The sequence below is a fragment of the Brassica rapa genome, chromosome A07 (assembly GCF_000309985.2).
Source record: "Brassica rapa cultivar Chiifu-401-42 chromosome A07, CAAS_Brap_v3.01, whole genome shotgun sequence".
Classification (NCBI taxonomy): domain Eukaryota; kingdom Viridiplantae; phylum Streptophyta; class Magnoliopsida; order Brassicales; family Brassicaceae; genus Brassica; species Brassica rapa.
Genome location: NC_024801.2, coordinates 24363692 through 24390509, shown reverse-complemented (window position 1 = coordinate 24390509; position 26818 = coordinate 24363692). Strand labels below are relative to the sequence as shown.

The following is a 26818-nucleotide window of genomic DNA, read 5'->3' as shown; positions in this document are numbered from 1 at the left end:
GAAGTCACCACAGCATGAAGACTTGCGCCACGTACAATTTAGGTAAGAACATCTCTAATTTTGGGGGGGGGGGGGGGGGGGGGGGGGGGGGGTGTACATATTACCTCAAATTTAAGGGTGCTATCGTATAGGAGGTAAGTTTTGTTCGTATATTCAAAACACTACAGAATTCACACAATTCAACATGTAAACTAGTTTACAGAACTCAGACAATCAAACATGTAAACTAGTTTTATTTCAGATATTTAACATCTCTAATGATGTTCATCTACCATTTGATTTTCTTATTTTTATCTGCAACTTTATCGGTTTATAACCCATTGGGTCAAAAATATATCTTATGAATTCAAGTTGTGTATTAAAAAGTCAACTCGTTGAAAAAAGAAGTCGATCCCGTGGTAGCAACTAGCAAGGCTACTAGCCTACTACTATAAACCAAATGATAGGACGACATTAGCAGCTTTTTGGCAGGAAAATAAAATATCAAAATTGATAATGAAATGTATAATTTGTTTGAATGTTGTTGAAGGAAATGGTAGAATGGGAGAGAGGGAGGGATTTGTTCTCATTTGCTTGGGTCTTTTCTTTTAGCCACGTGCACTGTGTCTCTCTACCCATACCCGTGACTCAATATTTTTGACTCAAATGCCTCGCCCCCATTAGGTGTATTGACAAAAAAAAAACATGGGGAGGTTTCATTTATATTAGCTTTATTCTCACACAGAGAATAGATTTACAATACTAAAGTTAATGGAATGTTACTATGCACTGTACTTATTAAGATGCTAGAAATTGTGAGGCTGCGGAATTGCAAACTGCTGCAGTGGAAGCAAAGTAATACTACTAGCAATGATCGTAAGAGGTGGGCGCAATTACTACTACTTGATGGGTTATTTGACTAATCAGCGTGCTGCAAAAATAAAAAAGGTGATTGTAGAAAAGCTCTTTCCGTCCGATCACATAAAAGTGTTGGATTCATTTTTGATTGAGTTGATTATTAATGCATTTTCGAAATGTTCAATATACTACGGCCTCCATATAGTCAAATACACATATGGTTACTAACTTTATTTTTACTGGGCCTAGTGGCCCATCAAAACCCCATGAGGAAGACTCGAGAGTTGAGATGTTCAAATCAACTTTGAAACCAGCAAGAGACACCCTGTGGAAGATGAAGAAGAGCAAGTCTGTTCAAATCCACCCAAACAAGATTTTTTTCTGTCTGACAACACTCAAAACGGACACTATTATATCGTAAGACCACTTATGGTCAAGTATAGTAATAAATGGTAAGGCATAACCACTTATGGAAAGTGTACCCTCATGATGAAAGCTGTTTAAAGGTCGCATTCTCATGATTTTCTTACCACACGCCACTACAAAACTTGTCATTTAAACATTTTCATTAACTTTGAAGAATACTGCTATTGATTTTCATTCTTCTGGATTTGTCATCCATCACCCTCGTTGCAGGTCATTTGAACACTCAGCTACAAGTTACTCAAAGAGTGCACTTAAACGAGAGGGATCAGAACCCATATTCAAAACGATTTATTGATTTACATATAAACACTTTTAGCCCTTAGGATCTAAGAATTAGCACATCACACATATAGTAGTATATAGTATAGCTTTGGAACTGTCAATAGTAACTTCTCCACAACAGAAACCAAATAGTAAGATAGATAAGGTGTGTCTTTGCATGAAAGATTGGGCTTTAAATTATTATTATGAAGAATAAGAAGAAGAAAAGACCAAACTTTTTCTTATAAACATTTGACTCTGTCAAATTGATAATGATAATATCCTCTGTACAAGTAGAGCAGAGGAGAATGCTCACTTTATTATTATCATTACTTGGGAGAAACTTCCTTCAGGGCACACATCTGCTCCTCTCCCATTGCAGACATGACAGACACAACTATATCCTTTCCCTCTTCAAATCCAGACTTGAGCTGCATTCACACACCACAGACCAAACACAAAATCATAAGTGAACCAGATAAATATTTACATTGAACAGTTGATTTAAGCATGCATGAGAAAGTAACCTGTGTGAGGAGAACTTCATCAGTTGGGAGCTTGAGATCATCCTTAGTGCTACCATTGTCAGTAAGAAGGCTGACCTGTAACGTAACCATCAAGAAAGAAAAAAGCCCTCTAATTTAAGCATGTGGGGAAAAGGCAAAACAAACTTAGACTAGTGCAAAATGAAATCATACAAAGCCATCTTCAGAGATATCAATCAACTGATAGTCAACACGGTTCACATGTGGAACCTACAAGAAAAAAAAAAAAGATCAATCTTGTGAGTCAAGTTACAGACTTAATCAAATGTTTCGGAGTATCATACAATACGCACATCACAATTGTGGGAAGAAGGAACAATATCTTCGAGCTTCTTAGAAGTGAAGATATCAATGGCTACAAAGTGACACTTGGCGTGACCGTGCTTGCCTGTCTTTGAAGTCGAAACCTCAACCACCTATTAAAACCAATAAAGAATGTTTTTAATATAAAAAACAAAATGATAATAGGCAATTCAACGAACAAGAAACTCTGTCCTCCGACATAAACTAGATTACAACGAAATCTACAAGACAAAACTTCAAACATAAACTTATGTCGGTCGGTCCTAAGGACCAAAGCACTCATCACGACATGCAAATTTATAACAGTAAGAATATAAAGATATATATATACATGAAGGGAGAACAGCAGTAGAAGAAGATCACCTTGCAGGGACGGCCTTTGATGACGATGTAACCACCCTTACGGATGTTACCAGCTTGTTGAGGATAGGTCTTGGAAGCTCCTGCGTCGCTTGACTCAAAGTGATGCTCCTCGTCCGACATGTTTTTGAAGAAGAGAGCCGCACACGAAAACGTTGTGGCAAAGTCAATGAGTGGTATTCAATTTTTATAGAACCTTTGAAGAAGAAGAACACGAAAGCCTCAGAGAGAGAGACGTGTTGCATACTCTTAACTATTCCTTTTCAGCCGTTGGATCAGAATTTCCTTTCTCAAATCTACCGTCCATATTTATTTGAGATGTCGCGTGCAAATTACGCGGGGCCCTACACGTGCGTCGTCTATTTGCTGAATAATCCTTTGTGGTTTAATTTAATTAAAAGGCAGGTCGTAGATGTTACGCTTCCGTCAGATTCTCTATGTAATTAGATGCAACTAATTAGTGTAGAACATAATATATCTCTCATTTTCATTCATAATTATGTGCTTGAAAACAAAAACTTATGTACATCAAGACCGAGAAAGCTTGAAGCAGAACAGTTAGATTTGCTTGAGAGGTTAAACTTCAAAAGCGACCGTTACAGCTCTATTACACAAGCAATCCTGTCTAAAGGCTTTATGTTATTTTAATTGGCAAATGATAGACTGAAGCTGAGGGCTGTTACAGGAACATCTAAAGGGAATAGTAGTGGTAGTTCGTTCCAGCACATGCCTGAGGCAGGGCTGATCCAAAGCGAAACACAGACTAACAGCGAAGTACGATTTAAATCTGATTAGTTGAACACCAAGATAGGGTTCTTGGATTCTTGCTATGAATCTGACCAACACAAACTATCGCCAAGAACATAGTTGAAGAGATAAGAGTTGCATATATAGATAGATATATACAATGGGAATGTTAAGAAACTTTCTTTGTTCCCTCGCAGACTAGAAACTTCAAGAACAGCAACAAGAAAACAGACAAACAAGACACTGTTCAAAGAACTTCTTACTCTGGAACATAAAAATCGAACCTCACATCTACAGAACCATCAAGCGTATCTTTGTAATCAACATTCGTTATGGATCCAACCTCATCCACGTCTTGGTACTCAGCTTTCACCCTCCTAACAGGCACCGTGACCGAGTAAATAGTTCCCAAGTCACCATCCGTAGCTACATTAAGCTGAACTTTCTCCTCCGACTCAATCTCCACGAAATCCGACAGCGCGTGAACGATGTTGTTGACTATTTTCCTCTTAGCTTCGTCGCTAACCGCGCACCTGTCCGAGAACAAAATCATCTTGAGCCGCTGCTTAGCGATTCTCGCGTTGGAGCTTCTCTTCGAAGCGTGGGATGGGAAGATGATCTTCCACGCTAGGTTTAAACGGTCGAAGAAACTCATGTTGATGGCGTTCAAGAGAAAGCTCTCCACCTCTTGCTCAGCTGGGCTTGGTGATAGCTCGTAGTCTCCTCCGGTGTTCCTTGCTAAAACCTTCGTTTGGGCACGTGACACTCCAGGAAGACATTTATAAGGTTCCAAGATGTTTACGCCACTGCTCACGAAGCCAGAGAAATCAACCTGCAAAAATTATCACATGCGATGTACCGGTTAAGCTCTCTGTAAACCAGTAAACGGCTTGCGGCTGCAAGTACGGCCCCGGGTTCGACTCGTACTGGCCACCAGGAAATTTACATGCGGAATTGTTCTGGCGTCCGAGACCGAAGACCGTTGCCTGGCCATGACCCATCCTCGGGTGTGCGTCCGCGCTGCTAAAGGGTTCGGTCTCTAATTTGGACCACCACGGTGAGGTGCAGGACATTCGGTTATAAAGAAAAAAAGAAAAAGAAAACTCTCTGTATAACGAGAGCAAAATGTATTAGAGAGATTAACCGGTCTACATCTAATTGTAAAGAGAGATTAACCGGTCTACATCTAATTGTAAAGAGAGATTAACCGGTCTACATCATCTATAGACGGTTTGGTATAAACCGGCACTCTATTCTAATAGGCATCATCCCTGGGGTTCCCACGCCAATTTCATCATACACAGATCTAAATATGCTTTGAAGAAAGTTTTCGAATCGTAAGAGTGAAAGAAAGAGAAGAAATCAGACCTTAGAAGAAGAAGGTAGTGAAAGGCATTTAGGATGCTGATGATAAGGAGTTAGTAAGCTCGCGGAGATCCTCAGATTCCCAGTTATCGCCATTTTTTCGCCTGAGGAGCGAATCTTTTCCGGTCGTCTCTTCTTTCAGTTAAGACAAGAAAAGGGATACGACTCACTCGAGTAAAAGGCTATCAGGCAACACATTAAACGCCGTCGTTTTAGCTCCAAACCAAAACGACGTCATTTCCTTGCTACCTAAACGCCGTCGTTTTTTCGCAAATGAAGCATTTAAGCCAGAAAACAAAACGTAGTCATTTTACCGCAAGCTAAACGCTGTCGTTCAGCTGCAAAATGAAACGCAGTCGTAGATGAGAAGCGAAACGCGAGGTTTAGCTTATAGGGGGAACTATAGTTGTCGCCGGCGAGAACTCGAGGCTTCTTCGGACCCATCTTCATTCAATAAAGTCTGATTCTTTCGAGGAGACGAAGACCTAAACCCAAACGAGAACAATTCATTTTTTATTTTCTTTCTGAATTGCTGTGAATGGGTAGATGGAGAGCAGTCGCTGCTCTTCTTCTTCGTCGTAATAGTCAATTACTCAATTCTTCAAAGCCCTCTTCCTCTCCATGTCTTTTGAAAGGCTCGACGATTGGCTCCCAAGCTTCTCCCTTTCTTAACTTCCGATGCTTCTCAGCGTTCCCTTCTCCGATTTCGATTTACAACAACGACTCTGACTCTGGGTCGGGCGATGTTTATCAAAGCTACGACTTTGGAACAAAGGAAGAGGAAGACAGAGGGAAGATCCCTATCAAAGCCTATTTTCTCAGTACTAGGTTCGTTTTAACTGCCTTGAATGTTTTCGAGACTCTTACAAGTTTTAACCTTTTGGTGATGAGTTTGTTGTGTTTTTTGTTTCTTTTTATGATTTTTTTTTGGGTTTGCTCAGAGTTATGGTTTTGGCAGTATTGATTTGAAGGGGATGCAAGCTGACAACTTATGCAATGTTGTTCCTCCCACCTCTCGCTCTACTAACTCTATTGCTCTCAGATTCTCTGATTCTTCTTCTGGTATCCCTGTAAGACTTACTCTTCTGTTTCTTCCTCAAAATCATTTACTGTTGTATTCACCTTTGGTGTTTAATGTACTGTTATTACTATTTTAAGTTTTAGCAAATAGTATCATTATCATGGCTTTGATTACTTTATGTTGGTTTGGAATCCTCAAAAGGAAGTCTGTGTTGATGTTGTGTGTTATCTCTTCTTCACAGACGATGGATGAGAGGGAGAGTGTAAGCAGCTGCCGTTTCATGGTTGTCTTTCAATACGGTTCTGCCGTTCTTTTCAATGTTGATGACAATGACGTTGAGGCTTATCTCGACATTGTTCGTAGGCATGCTTCTGGGCTTCTTACAGAAATGAGAAAAGACGGTATTCTATAACCATTCCTTGGCTTATTCTTACCACTTTATATCTTTTTTTTTTTTTTGTAATGAACAACCGTTTTCTGGATTGTTGTGTGTGTGTTAGATTATGCTGTTAAGGAGAAGCCTTTGTTGACTGAGGAGATGAAAGGTGGCCCTGACTACATTGTTCTCAAAACGTTGGATACTAATAGCATCCGTATTATTGGGAGTGTGCTTGGACAAAGTATTGCCTTGGATTACTTTGTTTCTCAGGTAACGTATCCCTTCTCAATTGTCCATAAACGAAAGTAACTGTTTAATGTTGAAAGTTTTGAGATTTGTGATTCTCTCAGGTTGATAAATTGGTTGAAGAGTTCGCTGGTATAAACCGTGCAATGGAGAAAACCGGAACGTTCACAATGCACAGGAAAAAGCTCTTCCAACTCGTAGGGAAGGCTAATTCTAATCTTGCTGACGTCATTCTCAGAGTTGGTTTGTTTGATAGGTATTCTTTCTTGAATATTATTCTCAATCTTGAACATTCTCATGAAAATTATGTATGTACCTTAACTAGACTGGTATGTTCTGTTGTTCTGATAGATCCGAGATTGCTTGGAGAGAGGCTAGATATGCGCTGATATATGAGTACCTAAGAGAGGAGTACGAGGTTACTCAGAGATTTGGGAATCTAGACTTTAAGCTAAAGTTTGTAGAGGTATCTTCATTACATTACTCTTTATCAGTTTTGTTATATCAATAAACAGTTGCCAATCGTGATCCTCTGTTTTGATGTGCAGCACAACATTCATTTCCTCCAAGAGGTGATGCAGAACCGAAGATCAGATCTTTTGGAATGGTGCATTATCTTCCTACTTACCCTTGAGAACATTTTATCTATTTACGAGATTGTCCGAGAATCCACAGGAGGTTCACTCTGATGCTACAACCTACAAATCATTGCAGAGTACTCAATACTCTATGAACCTCAGAAAGATTTTTTTATTGTTCTCAGAATAGTTCATTTGTTTTTGATTCTCGGTTTACATCTGTAATAAACTCAACTTGACTAGCTAAAATGAGCTGGTTGTCACATTACAGTTTTATAAAATTAAAGATCAAATACAAAAAAGTTATGATCCCTTTCTTCTTGATGATAACATCATCAATCAAGCCTCCTAAGCAAGTACTCAATTTGGACTTCCTTTGTGAGGGGCATGATTCTTTCACCATAGAGTTTAGCAACTAAGCTAGGGTTGATTTTGTATGAAGGATTAGCTCCAGCTCCAGTCTCTGGCTCGTTGATCGTTATGTCTTGACCGAAAATTCTGGCTTTAGTCTCAACTCTTTTCTTGATTACTTCTTCAACTGCTTCATACGTCAGAAGTCGCAACAGTTGTGTCCGGTCCTGCAAAGACTCGGTCAGTTTATGAACAAAAGAAGATACAGACAATGAATAAAGAGAGGGCATTTTTACTTGTTCTCGGATAGCTGTTTCATAGGTAGCTGGATTCTCACGAAACTTGGCCTCAGCAACGAATTTACCGAAGTGGATTCTCTTTGAAAGAATCTGCAAACACATTGTGTCACAGACAGCAGCTGAACCACAGTTACCATCGTCCCCTGGATTGACCAGCCTGGGAAGAAGGTGTCTGAAGTACGTGTTCCACACCTTCTTGTTGATGTTTATCGAATCAGCACAGTGATGCAGTACCTGGTTTAATTTCAATACAGAAGAGAAAACTTTAACTTTACAATTCATCATCCCTTCTATGGAGTGTGTTTAGTTAATTCACCTGTGGGTATTGAATGGGGGGAAGGATTGGCTCAGGCAAGCATTGTGGGAAAAAGGGATGTTCATCTGGACTCTTGTACCTGTCCACCTTAGCATGGAGCTGTTCAGTCTCTCTGACCATAAACTCGACCAAAGATCCTTGAAACCCTTCCATAGCAAAAGCATCTTCGTCGTATGTGTCAGGGTTGTAGCGATACTGAGCTCGCTCAAGAAGGTTAAAGATGATGCTGTCCTCTTGACGAATCAAAGTGTGTCTTATGCTGTCAAGTGTCAAGCTCTCGCTCTCGTCCACCCTTAGACTCCTCGAGTATCTGAAACACATCAATGCCAGAAACACTATGCATCAAGGAATATAATATCATTTTAACTACATAAGATTCATAAGAAAACGACAGACAATAATTTGCAATAACATGATCCTATTAGGCTCTTGGATCAACAGTAATGACACTATTCTATTGAAAAGATATTCGTAATTAAATTTAAATCGTGCATTATTGAAAATCATGTCGTAACACATGATGAATCTGCCAACTTGTTACAAGTACACAGCTTTGCTAAAACCGTACAGCTCAGACCAGGACCATGTACGCTGCAACCACTGACAACACAAAAACGAACAAGAGCAGAGGGAAGCAATAAAAAAGACACTCACTCTCGTGTAGGAAAAAAAAAAGAGTTTATGACGACACTTCAACTCATTGGTGTAAAAAGACAAACGAGAGTACAAAAAACCGAACATATGGCGTGCATTGAGGCTATTTCTCGTTATAACCAAATAAGAAAGACACATTACCGGATCGGCGAAACTGCGGAGTGTCGGATGGAGAGAGATCCAGGTGGTCCAAATCTCGATTTACGGGAAAAATACGAGACGGGTCTAGAATAGTTGGCGAGATTGAGGCTTGGCGGCGGATTGTAAAAAGTGGGGTTGAGTAGCATAGCCTCCATCGAAACCTTTGGTTGAAGAAGAGAATTAAGAAGAAGGAAAAGGACAGAAGAGAGATTCGGCGAGTTGGTAAAAGAGACGAAAATGAATAATATTTCCTCAAGTCAGTTACAAAAATGTCATCCGGACAAGGATTGATAGAGGGAATCACGTGTTTTATGCCTGGGTTTTATGTTTCTTCGGGTTTTTTTTCTCTCTCTCATGAAATGTTTCTACCATTTTTGTTACCTATCATTAAGATGAAAAAAAAGGATGCGTACTCTCCGAGAAAAGATTTTTTTCCTTATAAATATCATCGTTAAAGCTAATTTAAATATGCAGATTTTTTTGAAGGGATTGAAACTACAACACGCGGGTTCTGATTGGTAATATTGCATTATTGTAGACTAATGAAAAAAAATACATTAAACTACATAATAATCTAAAATTTATGAAATAGATATATCAAAAATCATTTTACTAAGTTAAAAAAAAAATCATTTTACTAAGCACAGATGTAGTCAGGTAGTGAAAACATTTCGGAAAGTCTCTAAAGGATCCAGATTTAAAATCTCACATTTAGATTATCCATCCATGTAATTATGCGATAGGAATATCTAACTCTCTTTATTGGTAGTCAGATCCATCTGTTGCTGGTGCACACGTTTCCGAGATTAATTGGTTGGATTTCGACCTGCCGAATATCGATGATCAACAAATAAAAAAATATTTTACTATATATTATACATTTTCTTGATTTAATATAAAAATAAAATATTAATAATCAAATTATTTATTATAAATAAAAATATATTGGACTTTATTAGAAAAGAATAATTTTACTGTAATAATTTAACTTATTTGTAATATGTTAATATTTTCTTATTTAATAAATTTTGTATTAAGGGGTCAAACTTCCACGAAATTCACTTTATGTTTTTTTCATTGACCGAATGTATTTGAACTGAAGACCAACTAATATTTTTAGGAAGATAGTACAAACAAATAGTCCGGTTTCGAATTTCTTTTAAAGGCATAAAACATAATTTTATGTCATCTCGTCAAACGATGATAACTTAGTTCATAACAGTATTCCAGATCTAAATTGACGTATCTACAAATCCTAAACTTTCTTTTTACCTATAGGCTATCATTACTAGTTTAGGTATTTTAAACTAAAATAGTGACAGAGTTATCGAAAGAATTTGGTGAAATTATATTTAGTCAATTCAATCATCTTAAAATTCTAATATTAGTGTATGCCTTCTTTCAGAAAAGTTCAAATATTAATCCACTTGTTAATTTATATTCATTCGGTTATCAACTTATCATTTAAAGTCTTGATTTGTAAGAGTTTTGAAATAACACCGAGATACATACTTCGTTACAATTAACTTAGAAATATATAGTTGCAAAAAAAAAAAAAACTTAGAAATATATCATATGTGATAAATAAAATGTTGCGATGTGTGATTATAGAGATCTATGATCATATATTGCATCAGCTCTGCCAAAGACGAAAGACCCAAAGATTCTGTTCTCGACTCCCATGGCCTGATTATGTACTTGTGGTTTACAGGAAGAAGTAGTTTTAAATTTTATCTCTTTACTTTACTTTTTCTCCACTTCTAGATCTACCCTATCTTTTTAAAAACCATAATTAAATAAATTTTTTCGGTTAGGGAATAATTTTAACAACATAAAAAAGTTTGTACTTGTGATTATTTTACACAAGCCAGAAATATAAAATTCATACGGGTTCTAACGTGTTGAATTAATAATGCATAAACACGTTACCGTTAATGTTAGTGTGTATATCAGCAGAAGAAATAATTATTTATTTACGTGTTTTATATCTTTGTTCGCCACCACCGGTGTGGATTAAAATAATTATTAACATTCCAAGTTGACTTAACATCGGTCGATAAATTAACAAAAAAAAAAATAGATACAACTAGATTGAATATTATCTTCATGTCCAATCACTAAAGGGACACGTAGCTAAGTCGAAAGAAACATGCTTTTCCTCGGAAGAATGGCATTCTATGTAATAATCTCCACAAGGAAGCCTTTTTTAAATGATATTTTGTTTAAGTAGAAGATCAACCAATCAGGGACGTCCAGAAGAAACAAAACTACAAAAGTATCCAAAACCAATCCCAAAACTGTAATTATCTTCAAAGTTAGGGCCAATTAAATTCCGACGCACATTCAAACTGAAAACCTCAAAGTTGCCTCGACGGTGGGACCCTCATGCTTTTTCTCAATCTAACCTAATTGATAAACAAATGATGCTTCATTCAGAAATTAAGTTGTGTTATCATCAAACTTGTAAATTAGGGAAAACTATTTGGCCTAATCAAGTGTCTTAGCTTTTAACATGTCCTTGACATTCAATTTTGTGTCGATATTAAATTAGTTCTGTTACAACAATTTTTGTAAATAAGAGAATGTATTTTTTTAATTGATATAATATTAATTTACAAAATATTTTACTGTATATACATTAGTAAATTTTTAATTTTAAATTTACTGTATATACTTTACTGTGTCGATATATTTAATTTTAATGTATATACATTAGTAAAAATTTAGAATTTCAACTTTCTATTTTATTATATTATTTTGTGGATATCAAATAGATTTCATATAATTTAATATAGTTTTAGATATAAATTTACTAAATCATCAAAATATATTGAAGTGCTAAAAGTATAAATATATTCCACTGTAAATATAAAACAGATAATACAATATTAAGTTTGCACTAATGTAAACTATATATATATATTATTAATTAGTTTATGATTTAAATTCGAGATCATATATTTACATCTAATTTTTAAAATATATAATTTTATTTATTTTGTCATTTTTTGAATCAGAACAATTTGAAATCAATTTTTATTAATTTATTTTAATTAAAATTATCAAGTGTTGATTTATCTATAGTCTATATAGTATATTTCTTAATAATCAATTGAGTAAACGTTACATGTACATTTATTCAAATCAGAAGAAGCTTCCAAGATATTTAAAAAATAATCATTTTCATAATCATTTTCATAAATTATGAATGGACATGGAACACCATGGTTTGAACATTTTTTCATATGCAAGATGTTCTGTTTGTATTGATTTATTGAGTATAATTAATTATATTTTATATATGGTTTATTTTATATTTGGTTGAATAATTTTTAATTTATAATTTAATTTATTTTTAAGATAGTTTAAAAAAATATGTATTTTATGAATGTTGTAGAGTCTCTAGATGAAAAGTGAAAAACCATTTTGTCAAGATCACGATACGGAGTGACTACTTACTTTTCTCAATATTAACTCCGCTATCATAAAAATGGAAATGCACACAATTAGACATGAACCTTATTACTGGTTAGATTAGGATCCTCAGTTCATCATTAACTACTTGCATGCTAAAATAACACAACTCGTTGTAGTTTTTATATAAATTTCTTTTGGTAACCAAGTTAAAAAGTTTTACAGAAGTTTTCAAGAAACATGTTTTAAAATTGCTTAGAAACGTGTTTTATGCAGTCAAAGGCTCAAAGCAAGCACAAGGAGCAAGATATGATTTGCTCAATTAATGAAACAACGCGTCTTATGTTTATCAAACAAATGGAGACGTGATCCTACCAAAAAAAAAAAAAACAAATGGAGACGTGAACCCTACTATAGACTATAGTAGAGGAAATAAAAAGGAGATTATACAAGATGAAATGTACCCTTTTATGTCATTTCAACAGGGATAGAAAGTGTTTCTTTCAACTTTATAATTAGTTTATAAAGATTAAAATAATTATTTTATATCGTTTAAGAAAAATGTACATTTTTTGTCGACATGTAAACATGCCCGACTCAAACTTAGAAGAGATTATGTGCTAAATAAGGTTTAAAGGGCCCTTTAAATAACTAAATCTCATGTGACCTTTTTAAACATCACGTATTCTTCTTCATCAGAAAGATGAAACCTAGTTTTCAGATTGCTTTTCACCGCCGTTTATATTTTCTTCAGAAAACAAGATTTTTTCTAAATTTTGGGTCCTTTTCTTGTAAGGAAAATCAAGTAAAATTTTAGGATCCTGTGCATTTGCGCCGTCCGCACATACTGAAAGCCGGGTCTGCATGTAAAATTCATTTAAGCGAGGCATAGCGATAGGCAATATAACGGTTGTCAAATATAATTGTTTTTTTATGTAGGGTAAAAACATACACTAATAAATGTTTATCATTTTGCCTAAAGACTAATGAAAAAGAAAAAGAACAAATACATAATATTATACATGTTTCATTCTAAAATGAACTCCCAAAAATATGAGAGTACATATATCGAAGGAATAATCTAGGGGTAAAAAAAATCTAAGGGTAAAATTGTATGTTTTTTTTTTGTTCAACATAAGATAGCAATTAAAATAGGACGATGGGCTTATCAGGTCCTAGAGTTTAAACCCAAATGAGAAGAAAGTTGAGTTTTCGCCAGTAAATTTGCAGGCCTAGCAAAAGGGGAACACGTGAAACATAAACAACATTGCAGAAAATAAAGGGGGAATTGGAAGAGAAGATGAGGGAGTCGATGTCTGACAATAACCTGAATAGTTCCATCGTCGAAGTTCTCTTGTTGATTGTTTGAGCAAGCACTTGTGAATCTATTCTGAAACAGATGTAAGAGAGGTTGAGAGAGGCTGCATGAAACAAGGCATCTCTGATTGATCAGAGAAGATCCATGCAAGGCCGACATATTTGGACTCTGATCTCCAAGCGGCGTCAGTGTTACAAAAGATTGTAGCTGTCGGAGAGTCCATAGATCGTGACATAGGGACCAAAATGCGGGCAGCAAAGGGCAAGATGGTTGGGCTAATTCCCATTTATTCATGGTGCCGATTGATTGGAAGATAGCTTCCTGAGGAAAGATCGATCTTGATTCGAAGATGAGCTTGTTCCGTGAAGTCTAAAGGTTCCAACAAATCCAAGGGAAAGCATTACCCAAGATCCTAAAACGGGGTAGGTAAAATTGTACGTTCGATCTGGAAATTTAGTTGTTTAATACATATTCTAATCACCTCAGATAACCCAAGTTACGACAAGAAAAGACTGTAGCAAATATCACATGTTTAAAAAGCAACTTCTATTACCAAAAATGTACTTTTTAACCTAAAAATGTATTTGGTATGTTCTATTTACCCAAAAATGTACTCGTATTTTTAATCCAAATTTCAAGATACAAAACTAAACATAGAGGGTGATTGTTATAGATATATCGGCTGTAGTTATAAGAAAACAAAAATAAAAAAAAAAGATATGAGGAATATACTCTTACAACTATATATTTTCCCTACATTTCAAAAGCTACTACATTAGTAAATAAAAGGGTTACAACTATTTTTTAATTTTCCTTGTTGTAGGTTTAAAAATTGACTTAAAGCGGGATTGATAGTTTTAAAAGCTGTAGATAAAAGTCAAAGCTAAAACATTTATCTACATCCCAATAAATCCCAAAAATCACCCTGCTATGTATGTATTTTTACTTAATCTGTTAGTGAGGAAAACAAAAATATGAATGAAAAACTAGTCTTTATCTGAAATTACAGTTTTATCAATATATATGTCATATAACAATTTAAATTATTATTCTATTATAACTGTTATGAAAATGGCCAAAAATGCTATTTAAATATTTAAACTCATTTTAATTGTCTCCTCTTTGAAATGAATGAATTTGTTGCTAAAAAAATTAAAATGGTCATGAGATATAGTATATAAATGGTAGTGTTAATTCTCTTAAAATATTAATAAAAATGTTCAAAAAAATCTCAAATTATTTTAATTTTCTAAAATATTATTCAAAATATTATTTTTACATATTTGTTTTTGTTATTTTCATAATAATTTCTATTTTGATAGTAAAATAAATACTTCTACAACGATTGACATCAACATAAAAACACTAAACTATATGTTTAATCAACACATCTTTTTGGACCACAAATATTCTCTTCTTCCAAGTTCATAAAAACTCTCTTGTTGACCTCATCTCACTTCTCATGACTCCTCTCATATTATATCGCAATACTCTCAAGTAACTTGATATGTTTTCACTTTAATCAACACATATTTTGAATATATATCAGTAGATGTACTAATAATAAGTCAGAAACCTATATATCAAAATAAATAGTCAATAAAATGTATCTAAAACATTGATAAAATGAGATACAATTAATACATGTCCAATTAGGAAACAAATAATGGATTACATTTAATTCAAAAAAATAATTGACTAGTTTTGTATATATCTACTTAAGAGAATTCATAGATTACTTTCAAAATTCTAAGTAATTGACTAGTTCGATACATTTATGATCAGATTTTACATTTTAAGTAATACAATAAATTTTAAAAAAATTAATCACAAGAAAGTTTTTTAACATATTTTTAGTAAAATAATAACTAATCGAGAAAAATAAATTAAATAAAACCCTCCATCATTGGTTAAAACAAAGCAACTCCTGTAATTTCTGATTCGGTTAACCGTGACTATTTAATGCTTATTACGTTAAAGGTTTAATATCCCTTTTGGTAAATTATGAAGATAATTTAATGATGAGCTAACATATAACGTAACACGACTAAAGAAATAATTTTTCTGATAATAAAGTAATAGACGGCAATTTTAAGATAAAGTTTAAATATGAAATACATTTCCGATACAAATATTTTTTCTTTTAAAACAGTTTTAATTTGAAATATGGAAGATAAAATATAATAGTTATATACCTATATATCAAAATAAATAGTCAATAAAATGTATCTAAAACATTGATAAAATGAGATACAATTAATACATGTCCAATTAGGAAACAAATAATGGATTACATTTAATTCAAAAAAAATAATTGACTAGTTTAGTATATAACTATTTAAGATAATTCATAGATTACATTCAAAATTCTAAATAATTGACTAGTTCGATACATTTATGATCAAATTTTACATTTTAAGTAATACAATAAATTTTAAAAAATTAATCACAAGAAAGTTTTTAACATATTTTTAGTAAAATAATAACTAATCGACAAACATAAATTAAATAAAGTCGTCCATCATTGGTTAAAACAAAGCAATTCTTTTAATTTCCGATTCGGTTAACCGAGACTATTTAATGCTTATTACGTTAAAGGCTTAATATCCCTTTTGGTAAATTGTGAAGATAATTTAATGATGAGTAATATATAACGTAACACGACTAAAAAAAAATTTTTCTGATAGTAAAGTAATAGACGACAATTTTAAGATAAAGTTTAAATATGAAATACATTTCCGATACAAATATTTTTTTTGTTTTAAAACAGTTTTAATTTTAAATATGTAAGATAAAATATAATAAAAATCATTACTAAAATGAAAAGTAAAACTATACGATCTAACGAAAGATTGGGACGGATTAAAATTAGAAATGAATTACAGGTGAAACTGAAAAACAAAGAGAAAAGCCACTTTAAATTATTCAGCGTAAAAACTGGAAAAAAAATGTAAAAATGATGAGAGGCAAAAGAGAGAGAGAGAAAGGGAGACCAGATGTTGACAAATAATATCGCGTCTCTGTTGTTAGAAGTGTCCTTCGTTCGTTTTTTTAATGTAAATATATATTTATTTTTATTTTACGGGATCTCTCTTACTCTTTCTCTCTCTTCACCGAACTTCTCTCTCTCTCTCTCTTCACTCTATAAGGAAAGAGAAGACACCAAATCCGAGAAAAATAAAAGAAAAAAAAAGGAATATAAAAGCTCTTATTCTTTTCTTTTTTATTTTCATTTGCTTTTTAAGAATCAGAGAGAAAAGGAGAGAGACAGATAGAGAGATACAGAGAGTCTAGAGAGAGAGAGATTATAGAGTTGGCCCATCGGATCAACGAAGACGATCTGAGAGTTTCCCTTCCTTTCCTTCTCTTCTCTTCTCTTCTCCCATGGAGTTTCGATTATTCCTCACTTTCTTCTTAACTGTTTCTTAGATTTTCTCTCTCTCTCTCTCTCTGCGAAAAAAAAAACTGTTTTCATATTTTTGGTATTTATTATTATTATTTCTCGGAAATAACATTTTTATTTAAAATATAACTTTCGTATATTTCTAAGTTTTGTATAATAATAATTGTCGCCGATTTGGGAGTGAGTGTTTGAGAGATTTTCTCTGTTCAAACGAGCGATTAGAGGGGATGTGGGTCTGAGGTAACAAAATCTCTCCCATTTTTTTATTTTTTATTTTCAATATTAATTAATTTATATACACTTGTTTAAAGATTATTTTTTATTCTAGTTGATTTTCCATATATGTTTGTTTGTCTCTGATTATACTTTTAATAGATCTTTGTGATAGATGAGTTAAGGTTAAGACATTTGAGTGAATCGATCCAGCTTCTTATGTCCCTCTTTACACTGTTCATCGTACGGTGGATTTGATTCTCTTGTCTGTCAGATTGTTTTTTTTTCTCTTTCTTTTTTCGTTTTGGGTTTTATGGATTAGTTTTTGGCGAGTTTTCGATTTTCTTAGTGTATGATCGTTTCACCTGTAATGGCAGCTTCTTTATTTATTTAATTTCTCACTATATTTTTGTTAGATATTGTGGACTCCCATTTGATCGGAATTTTCTTTTTTTTTTGTTTGTTATATTTTTCTCCATTTTTAGAGCTAAATTCACAGTTTTCTGCAGAATCTGTATTATCAATAATTTGCATTGAATTTGATAAGTTAAATATGATTTTAATAAAAGTCGTCGGTGCCTTAGTTGTGATTTGGAGTTTTAGTACTTGACTTGATTTGGTTCTTTTTTAATAGGAGACATGGTTCACCGTGAAAGCTTCTTGTCTTCAATGAAGGATCTCAGCCAAGATTCAAACACTTGCAGCCGGTCGGGAGATAATAAAAATGTGCAATATAATCAGAATGGTTTCTCGATGAGAGCTCCTCCCCCGGAGGAATCTCACTTTGGAAACGAGAGAGATTTTCTTAAGCAAACTATGCTTCAGCACGAAGCCGTTTTCAAGAATCAGGTACCTAAGCAAACCCTTTTGTCTCTTTCCACTCAAAACGGTTCGGTTTTGATTTTGACATTTGGTTTGTGCGTAGGTTCATGAACTTCACCGTTTGTATAGAACGCAAAAGAGCTTGATGGATGAAGTTAAAGGAAACAACAACCAGTCTGAACACACACCGGAGAGTGCCATCAAACGCGACCTGCCTGCGTTTCTCTTGGGTAAACCGGTGTGTGGTGGTGAAGGAAGCAGCTCCCAAGCTTGCAACAACGTTCCCATGGCGAATGGTGTTAGCTCAAAGGACGAGGAGGAGGTTAGGCCTGTGAAGGTCAGGAGAAGAATGATTGATCTTCAACTCCCCGCGGATGAGTATCTCGATGATGCAGACTGTCCTCAAGAAGCTGGAAGAGGCAACAATGCTTCTCATCTGAACGGTTCTTCTTCGGTTATGAAGAACCAAAACGGGTTAACTGACTTGAACGAGCCTGTCCAGTGCCAAGATGGTCCTTCTTCCAGGGATGTATACTCTCTTTATGGCAAAAACATTGTACATGCGCAACGCCAGTGGTTGGAAACGAATGCAAATCAAAATGGATGGATGGTTCTAGAAGCAGGTGAGACTCTTCCTTTAAGTGGCACTTCTTCACTTAATGTGTATATCTTCTAGTCTCTGATGTTTTTGCTTTGGCTGCACTTTACAGGGCGTGGAAAAAGCATTCCAAGAGAGAACTTATGTGTGCCTTCACAGCCAGTACAAGTTCTTGCTAACCATGCATTTGGCTATCCTCCTTCAACTGATCAGAGGAGGTTGTTATCCGGCGAATGGGAAGCTCGTCAAAGGAATCCTGAAGTTTCCTATGATAGCTATGTGGAATCAAGTGTGGCATCAAATGCTCCAAGCTTGACTAATGGTGGCTACCGCCCTGAACCTAGCAGAACTTGGAGCCACTGGATTTCAAACCGGAGTAACGGCTCAGTTCAGAAACCTTTGCCGTTTCAAACGAATCCACTCCTGAGTTATAGTACACAAGCAAGAGCAGATTCAAACTCAGAGATGAGAAGACGTGGCGGCTTTGAAGGGGTTTACCAAGGGTTCTCTTCAGGGTTGAAGGAAACTGCCTTTAGTGTACCACCAAGTAACCTTAACCATTTTAACAATGGTCCAAATGGGGCTGTTACAAATGGTTCTTTGAAGCATCAGAGCTTAGAAAGTCTTCAAGGACCAAAAAGACAGGAACGCTCTGCTGGGTTGCCCTGGTTAAAACCTAACCCCCCTAACAAAAACGGAATAACCAATGGCGGTTTTGATTTGAATGCTTCTGCTGATGGCTCGAGTAATGTATCTCCCAACAACGGTTTGGGACGGGCTGAAATGGCCAGTTCACTGAGTAATGGAAAGATTCTTGGATACCCTATCTCTCATAAGCGTTCTATTTGGGAGTGCAACTCTTCCTTTAACTCTCCCCCTGTGTCTCTCAAGGAAGCAAACACTTTGGTGAATAGAAACTTCGACATTAACTTGCCATGTGACGCCTCGGTTGCTGAAGATGTTGAAAGTAAAAAAGCTGCCACTAACAGGAACTACATTGACTTGAATCTATGTGCTAGTGAGGATGAAAGTCCCGGCTTGTGTTCCAAACCAAGAGTGGAAACAAGAGCAACTCCTTTAATAGATTTGGAAGCTCCCCCGGCTCTTGAGAGTGAAGAAGAAGGGGAGAGAACGCCAGAGAAGAGAGATGAAGCTGGAGAGACTCTTGATGAACTCATCAAGGGAGCAGCAGAAGCTATAGTCACCATCTCACTGTCTCATAATCCTGACGAAGCTGCTTCCTCTACGACCGATGCAGCTGCTAAAGACCCGCTCTCTTGGTTTGTGAACACAATTGCTTCTTGCGGCAGTGATTTAGAAAAGAGGCTTGATGCTTGTTTAGAAGGCTGCCGTGAGGAGTGTTCTTCAGGGGAGTTTGATTACTTCGAGGCAATGACTCTGAACTTACCTCTAACCAAAGAAGAAGACTACATGCCAACGCCTTTAGTCCCTGAGCATCTGAAATTCGAGGGGACGGATTCTATAGGCATCAACAAGCCAAGGAGAGGACAAGCAAGACGAGGAAGACCAAGAAGGGATTTCCAAAGGGATGTTCTCCCTGGACTTGCTTCTCTGTCTAGGCTCGAAGTAACAGAAGATCTTCAAATGTTTGAGGGACTTATGAAAGCCACAGGCTACGGCTGGAACTCAGGAGTGGCTAGAAGAAGCTCAAACCGAGGTGGGTCTAGCCGAGGAAGGAAAAGGCTGATTAGCAACGTCAACGGAGCTCCGGTTTGTTCTTCTTTGGAGGGGCAAGTAGATAACAGTAATGTACAAATGGTGGGACTTGAAGATAGGAGCCTTACCGGGTGGGGAAACGCAACCAGAAGACCAAGGAGACAAAGATGCCCTGCAGGTAGTACTCCACCAACTGTGGTCTTAACATAAAGTTTTTTCATGCAATAAAAAAACTATAGAAGGAGAAAAAAAACAGAGAAACTGATTCAGTATTGAAGAAGACAGACAGATGTTTTATTATATTCTCAATCAACCCCATGTTTGTGGGTATTGGTTGCCCTTTGTATATCTTGTCCTCTCTTACAAGGGCTACAGAAAAAGAATTACATGGTTGTGTTATATTAGAGTGGTTGGTTATTACAAAAATCTGTTTCTCTGTTTCCTACATGGCTCTAACATGTGTTTCATTCATTAGTCTGTAAACAATCTGCTTCAAGAGTTACATGTTGGAGATTCCTAAGACACATGTAGATTTCCTCTGTTCCGAAACAGAGTTCTTCCCCAGCTCCAAATCTGTAAACTTTTTGATCAATCTCGACCGAGCTGTAGCCAGGAACTTTCTTAAGACTCAAACTCTTCATAGCCGATCTCATTCTCCTGAACTCCTCCCATTCGCCTTCCTCAGCATATATATTGGACAAGAGAGTGTAATAGCCCGTGTCGTCGGTTACTATCTCCGAAAGATCTTTCTTTATGGCTTTGATGATATCCATTCTCTGATGGATCCTGCAACCATTGACCAGAGAACCCCAAACGCTGGCATCAGCTAGGAACGGCATCTCCTTGATGGTTCTGTATGCCTCTTTGAGATCACCGGAACGGCTCAAAAGGTCGATGAAACATGCGAAATGCTCCGAGTTTGGTGAGATGCCGAAGCTTTTCATCAAGTTGAAGTAGAATCTACCTTCTTTAACTGAACCAGAGTGACCACAAGCAGAGAGAACGTTCATGAATACAACTTCGTTAGGTTCAGTTCCTGATTCCACCATCTGGTTGAACGTAGATATGGCTAAGCCGATACACCCGTGCATACCGTAGGCGTTGATCATACTACTCCACGACACAATGCTCCTATTGGACATGCCCTTGAAAACGGTTTCAGCTGCGTTGAGATCTCCACATTTAGCATACATGTCAATGAGAGCTGTCTCAGTGAAAAGATCTTTTACACCACAAAGAATAAGCTTATGGTGAACCCATCTCCCTTTCTCCAGTGAACCTATGCTTGAGCAAGCTTGTATAACCGCCAAGAATGTAACTTCATTCATCTTGAGACCGTTGCGATACATATAGTCGAAGAGGTTAATCGCCTCTAATGAGTTACCATTCTGAGAAAACCCACAAAGCATCGAGTTCCACGTCACAACGCTCCTCTCTTTGATTTGACCAAACACCGCACAAGCTGAATCCATAAGTCCGTTTTTAGAGTACATGTCTATCATCGAGTTATGCACAAACTCGTCTGAAACAACCGTCCTTAACACATGTCCGTGAATCTGTTTCCCTAGCCGGACTAAACCATCATTCACGCATGACGAGATTGAGCTTGCTAAAGTGAACGAGTCAGGTCTCATCCGCCGTGTCACCATCTGTCTAAACAAGGACAACGCCTCGATCTCCATACCTTTGTTTGCGTATAGAGATATAAGAGAGTTCCACGACACAATATTTCTATCACCAACCACATGTAGAACCGCCTCGGAGTCGGCTAACCTCCCGCATTCAGCGTAGAGCTCGACTAAGGCAGGAGAAAGAGACTCATAGCTCGGATCTAGCTCTCGTCTAACTGCAAAGCCATGGACAGACTTGCCTTCTCTAACCAACTTTAACAATCCACAAGAGCTCAAAACGCTATAAACTGTAACCAAATTCGGCTCAACACCATACTTTAACATCTCACCGAAACTTCTCAACGCCTTCTCATAGAACCCGCCGCGGTTGTAGCTAGAGATAACAGCAGTCCACGAAACAGCACTCTTATTAACTATCAATTCAAAGATCCTCTCCGCGCTAAGCAAGTCCCCACACTTACTATACATAGAAAGCAGAGAGTTGCATAACGTTTCATCAAAATCAAACATCTTCCTCGTTATCATTCCATGAACTGACTTGGCCGTTCTCAAGCATCCAACCTCACCACATCCTTCAACCACACTAATCATCGTCACAGCATCCGGCTCCACACCATCATCACCAACCATACACTTAAACACCCGCAACGCCTCCACCACCTCACCATTCTCCAAACAACTAGAAACAAGAGTACTCCAAGCCACGATATCCCTAACAGACATTCCATCGAACACCTTCTCCGCATCGCTTAAATTCCCGGTCTGACCATACATACACAACAGAGACGTCTCTATCACATCGTCACCATCTAAACCGCTCTTAACAATCCTCCCGTGGACTTTCTCACCAACACCTAAACGCTCTCTCGAGCCAGCGCAAGCTCTCAAGACAGACGGGAACACGAACTTGCTGATCTGCGTCTTCTCCGACACCAACCTGTGGTAAAGATCAATGGCTGCGTTGAACAAGTTGCACCAGACGTTGCATTTGATGAGGACGCCGTACATGAAGGAGTCAGGGTAAGGAAAGGACTCGAAGACGAGTCTCGACGAGTGAGGAGAGCCCATGTGAGTGTAGGACTCGATGAGCTTTGTTACGGGAAGAGGGTCGTGACGGAGACGGCCGGTGACGAGGAGGTGAGCATGGAGTTGGGTTAGTGTTCGTAAACTCGAGCATGATCTGAACAATGGCATGTACTGCGTCATCTTAACATTCACAGTGGAGAAGAGAAAGGAGAAACCTTTGAGTATAACTATTAAAAAGATTCAGACATAGTTTACATTAAAAAGCTAAAGAGAGGGTTTTGTTTTGCTCCCGACATCAACACAAAAGGGTAAAAAGCTTGTCTTTAGATCAAACATGAAAGAATAAACAAATATTGCACAAAAAGACAGCGACACATAAGTAAATGTCTTGATGATATTTTTCACCCTTTGGGATCATGGTTCATGGACGTTGATAGACATATTTAGTTCTTGGGTCAACGATAAGACCTTTTCCTCCGTTGACTTCAAGATCATGCCTGCCAATTTTTCACACAACACTCAGTAACTGAAGAACATTTTTTAGAGAGTCAAAGAGTAGAGTAAACTTAACTGGAAGACAAAGTCTGGGATTGTCAGCTGCTCGCGAGGAACGTATTTGAAAAGCTGGAGAAGACGGTCCGCATAGACAACTTTCTTCCAGACCTTTATCGGAAAATAGAGGCAAGTTATAAGAAAGATTTTGACTCTTGGGGCGAAAGGCTGGGACATTGAGATAGATTAGGAGTTTTACCACATTGTTCACGAACATTTGCATTGCTAAGATTGTCGCCTTCAATTGTAAAGTTGGATGAAGAACATATATTGCCTGGAGGAAACAGAGATCATGAAGATTAGGACAAGGAGGAGGAACCTTCCCCAAATGAAAGTTGAGTATGTGTAGTTTTATACCTGAAGGTTACGCTGGTGTTTGCGGCCAAGTATTTGTTGTAATCTTTTCATCCATCCCAAATCTGGTTGGCTGTTTATTTACATGGCAAAAGGCAATATATGTTACTGAAGCTTATAAAGCGTAAGAGTCCTTTTTATGCACTAAACAAAGACTAAGAATCAACTTACACTTGTAAAGATGCTGCAGAATGGAAATAGACAATCGAGTAAGGCTTTTGTATCAAAGGTTCAAATTCCTGTAACCAATTGCAGCATCGTCACACACCAAATAAAGTCAAAGAACATCAATACCAGAAAGTATTCAAAAGAAAGAACTGGAAGAACCATGTGATTGGAATCTTACTTTTACAACATAAAGCACAAAACGCTCCAGATCAAGGCATCGTAGCAAAAAGTGAGCTCCTACAACAACCATTACAGGATGACCCTCGGTGTCAACACCACCTCGGTACCTGAATAAAGAAAACAAACAGGCCTTTGTCAATGTCTATGTAGTCATTGGCTACCTCAAGGACATAAGAAAAGAGAAACCAAGGACATGGAAGCCATACACAATTTTCATTTCTGCAATTTCTGAAAGGTTGAGAGAATTAGCTTTTGCTAGGTATCTCGAATGAAGTGAGTATTCCTCTGCAGCAGAGAGAGGGGGTCCCCCAAGATCACCAAACCCTAGTAACTTGACAAAATTGAATCCACTCTGTGCTTGTGCAGTCTTCTCCCATTGTTCTTGGCGCCTTTCATCTGGATCTTTAATCAAAGACATGAAGGTGGGATCCAAATACGAATCAAGATGATTTGAGTTCCTGAAAATCATACGTGCATCAATCAACAAAGTGTAAAGACAGGAGACAGACAAAATAAAGTGCAAAGAGTGAAGCAGTCAAAAGTTCACCAACCTTCGTACCAAAGCAAGATCAGTGGAAGAGCGCTGGACTAGAGCTGGAAAAGACCTGTCTTGAGGTTTATTTGGAAGTGCTTGTATTCTGATCTTACGTTCGTCTATAACAGTCTCACCATTTTCATCCCCAACGTCAGCAGGGAGCTTTGAGATAGCTACCTCCTCCTCGTGCTCATCACGAGGAAAGTAAAGTGGAAGTAGTCTATATTTTTTTGAGAGTCAATTTTCTTTCTAATGGCTACATTACTTATGCATTACATAACTATTAACAGAAAGAGAGCATAGATTTTTTATCATACCTTTTGTATATCTCGGTATCAGAGGATGTGGTGGTACAGAAAACAACGGCACTGATTTTATCTTTATGCTTCTCTAGAAAACGACGAACAGTTCCTGTAGCACACAACACACGATTTGTAAACATCAAAGCCAGTTATCGAAAACAAAGAGACTGTTTAAGAACTGTCTTACTTATGGAAACATGAGCAGCTGGTTCTCTGGGATAGTTTTTGGCTTCTGTGTATATACAGTCCGTAGCAATACTGTAATTGAATATGTAAACAAAAATCGAGTTCATACGTACTAAAGAATCTGATTGTTGTAAACAAAATAAGGAAGTTCACTTCGCATACCTTTGAAGCCCATTGTCTATGAGAAGCTCTAAGCAAGATCTATAGCAGTGACTTAAAGCATTTTCAGCAGCTGTATGATACTTTACTGCATACTTGGGTCCTACTGTATGGATAACCCTCCTGAACAAGAAACCAGAAAAAAAAAAACATTTCTTGAAGTTGCGGATTAAGAGATTGACAAAACGATTCTACAGCCAAGATACAAGTCATACACAATGCTTCGTCCTTAATAGATAACATGCCAATAGCGTGAGAAAAGGTGTAACTAACATAACAATGGAAGAGCTCTATTATCATAAACAATCTTCTCCATCACCAATTACCTCGCTGGTAGATCATATGCATTTGTTACTTTGGCCATCCCTGTCCTGCATCCACCCTGTCAAGCAAGAAAGAAATAATCTTGTGCTAACAAATTCTATAAGACTATGTTCTACAAAATAGAGAAGGAAAGAGTTGTGTACCAGAGTAGCGCATTGTTCTGCAAGACCAGGACCAGCAGCCGCATGTAGACCAGGACTACTATGTGCCTCATCCAAGTTCTGTCCAAGAAAAGTCAACCATATCAAACAAGGCACATAAAGAGAAATTTACTTAACTATCCATGATCTCAGTTTACCTCATTTGTAGAGTTGACAACAGCATCAACCTCAAGGTTCCACGGTTCCCCTCTCCAGAGATAGATCCTGGAGTTAATCTCGTGATCAACAGGAAACTTAGAAACCATCCCATTCCCGCTGCTTCCCGCTTCAGAAGACGAAGAAGCCAAAGGGTTTGCGTAGCGAGGATTAGAATGTGATGGATCACCTGCTTCACCACCCTCGAGGGACGAAGACCTCTGCTCAACATCACTCCATCTTGGAATCTGATCCAGAGTCACAACGTAATCACCGCTCTCCGTTGGAATCCCACCGCGAGAGGTTGTTGCCGTGGGAACCGCCTGATACATCATCGCAGCTGAGAAATTTTGAATGCCTGAGTAAACAATTATCATCATTACATTAAACGAATCATCGAATATTAAATAAAGAGATCGTACTAACGCATTCACAATTGAAACCAATCCAATTCAGCAAGTGTAGAATAAAAACAACATCACAAGTGAAAAAGATACAAACTTTAGATGAATGAGGAGAATTCTAATCGAAATCGTGCCAGATATGAGGATTGAAAGTCAGAGTCTTTACCTGAGAATTTCGATCACAGAAACGAATCGAAGATAACCCTAAATCCCAAATTCTACTTACGAGGAGAAAGAAGATTCATAATAATATACAACTGTGATGATCGATGGATGGATGATGATGATGAGGCTGCGAAAACATCAAAATAATTAAAAAGAAAAATAAAACATATACGAATTTTCGAGGTGTCGTTCACGCGAATATACCTCAGCTGAGCTCTATCTAACCCTCTCTCTAACGCAGAAGGTGTTCGACACTGATGAG

The 26818-nt window shown here is 36.8% G+C and overlaps 7 protein-coding genes and 1 long non-coding RNA gene across 8 annotated transcripts; 3 read left to right on the top strand and 5 right to left on the bottom strand.

Annotated features, from left to right (window-relative positions):
- Nucleotides 1–1596: 1596 nt before the first annotated feature.
- On the bottom strand, nt 1597–2973 carry LOC103831337 (eukaryotic translation initiation factor 5A-3). The gene is made up of 5 exons (XM_009107238.3): nt 2736–2973; nt 2363–2485; nt 2223–2279; nt 2052–2126; nt 1597–1955 (listed from the first exon to the last, which is right to left on the bottom strand). Exons 1-5 carry the CDS (start codon nt 2853–2855, stop codon nt 1854–1856), a joined length of 477 nt encoding a protein of 158 aa, XP_009105486.1. The 5' UTR covers nt 2856–2973; the 3' UTR covers nt 1597–1853.
- A 616-nt stretch (nt 2974–3589) lies between these two features.
- Nucleotides 3590–5087, bottom strand: LOC103831336 (cell division topological specificity factor homolog, chloroplastic). The gene is made up of 2 exons (XM_009107237.3): nt 4848–5087; nt 3590–4311 (listed from the first exon to the last, which is right to left on the bottom strand). Exons 1-2 carry the CDS (start codon nt 4938–4940, stop codon nt 3739–3741), a joined length of 666 nt encoding a protein of 221 aa, XP_009105485.1. The 5' UTR covers nt 4941–5087; the 3' UTR covers nt 3590–3738.
- A 35-nt stretch (nt 5088–5122) lies between these two features.
- LOC103831334 lies at nt 5123–7379 on the top strand. The gene is made up of 7 exons (XM_009107235.3): nt 5123–5672; nt 5803–5914; nt 6107–6266; nt 6366–6514; nt 6595–6746; nt 6842–6956; nt 7039–7379. The coding sequence occupies exons 1-7, from the start codon at nt 5383–5385 to the stop codon at nt 7177–7179; spliced, it is 1119 nt and encodes a 372-aa protein (XP_009105483.1). The 5' UTR covers nt 5123–5382; the 3' UTR covers nt 7180–7379.
- LOC103831335 (chorismate mutase 3, chloroplastic) lies at nt 7221–17815 on the bottom strand. The gene is made up of 4 exons (XM_009107236.3): nt 8830–17815; nt 8035–8344; nt 7716–7952; nt 7221–7646 (listed from the first exon to the last, which is right to left on the bottom strand). The coding sequence occupies exons 1-4, from the start codon at nt 8982–8984 to the stop codon at nt 7404–7406; spliced, it is 945 nt and encodes a 314-aa protein (XP_009105484.1). The 5' UTR covers nt 8985–17815; the 3' UTR covers nt 7221–7403.
- LOC117126451 lies at nt 7679–8740 on the top strand. Its single transcript, XR_004449034.1, has 2 exons — nt 7679–7886; nt 8610–8740. It is a non-coding gene; the product is annotated as an uncharacterized LOC117126451 (long non-coding RNA).
- LOC103831332 lies at nt 16518–20719 on the top strand. Its single transcript, XM_009107233.3, has 5 exons — nt 16518–16527; nt 17391–17420; nt 17812–18026; nt 18103–18622; nt 18710–20719. Exons 1-5 carry the CDS (start codon nt 16518–16520, stop codon nt 20482–20484), a joined length of 2550 nt encoding a protein of 849 aa, XP_009105481.2. The 3' UTR covers nt 20485–20719.
- On the bottom strand, nt 20545–23170 carry LOC103831333 (putative pentatricopeptide repeat-containing protein At1g69350, mitochondrial). The gene has a single exon (XM_009107234.3). The coding sequence runs from the start codon at nt 23109–23111 to the stop codon at nt 20739–20741; it is 2373 nt and encodes a 790-aa protein (XP_009105482.1). The 5' UTR covers nt 23112–23170; the 3' UTR covers nt 20545–20738.
- LOC103831331 (protein GDAP2 homolog) lies at nt 23131–26779 on the bottom strand. Its single transcript, XM_009107230.3, has 16 exons — nt 26761–26779; nt 26558–26683; nt 25990–26345; nt 25835–25912; nt 25694–25749; nt 25371–25490; nt 25210–25280; nt 25038–25131; nt 24737–24940; nt 24392–24643; nt 24184–24292; nt 24009–24076; nt 23841–23910; nt 23683–23757; nt 23503–23594; nt 23131–23428 (listed from the first exon to the last, which is right to left on the bottom strand). Exons 3-16 carry the CDS (start codon nt 26320–26322, stop codon nt 23353–23355), a joined length of 1698 nt encoding a protein of 565 aa, XP_009105478.1. The 5' UTR covers nt 26323–26345; nt 26558–26683; nt 26761–26779; the 3' UTR covers nt 23131–23352.
- Nucleotides 26780–26818: the final 39 nt, after the last annotated feature.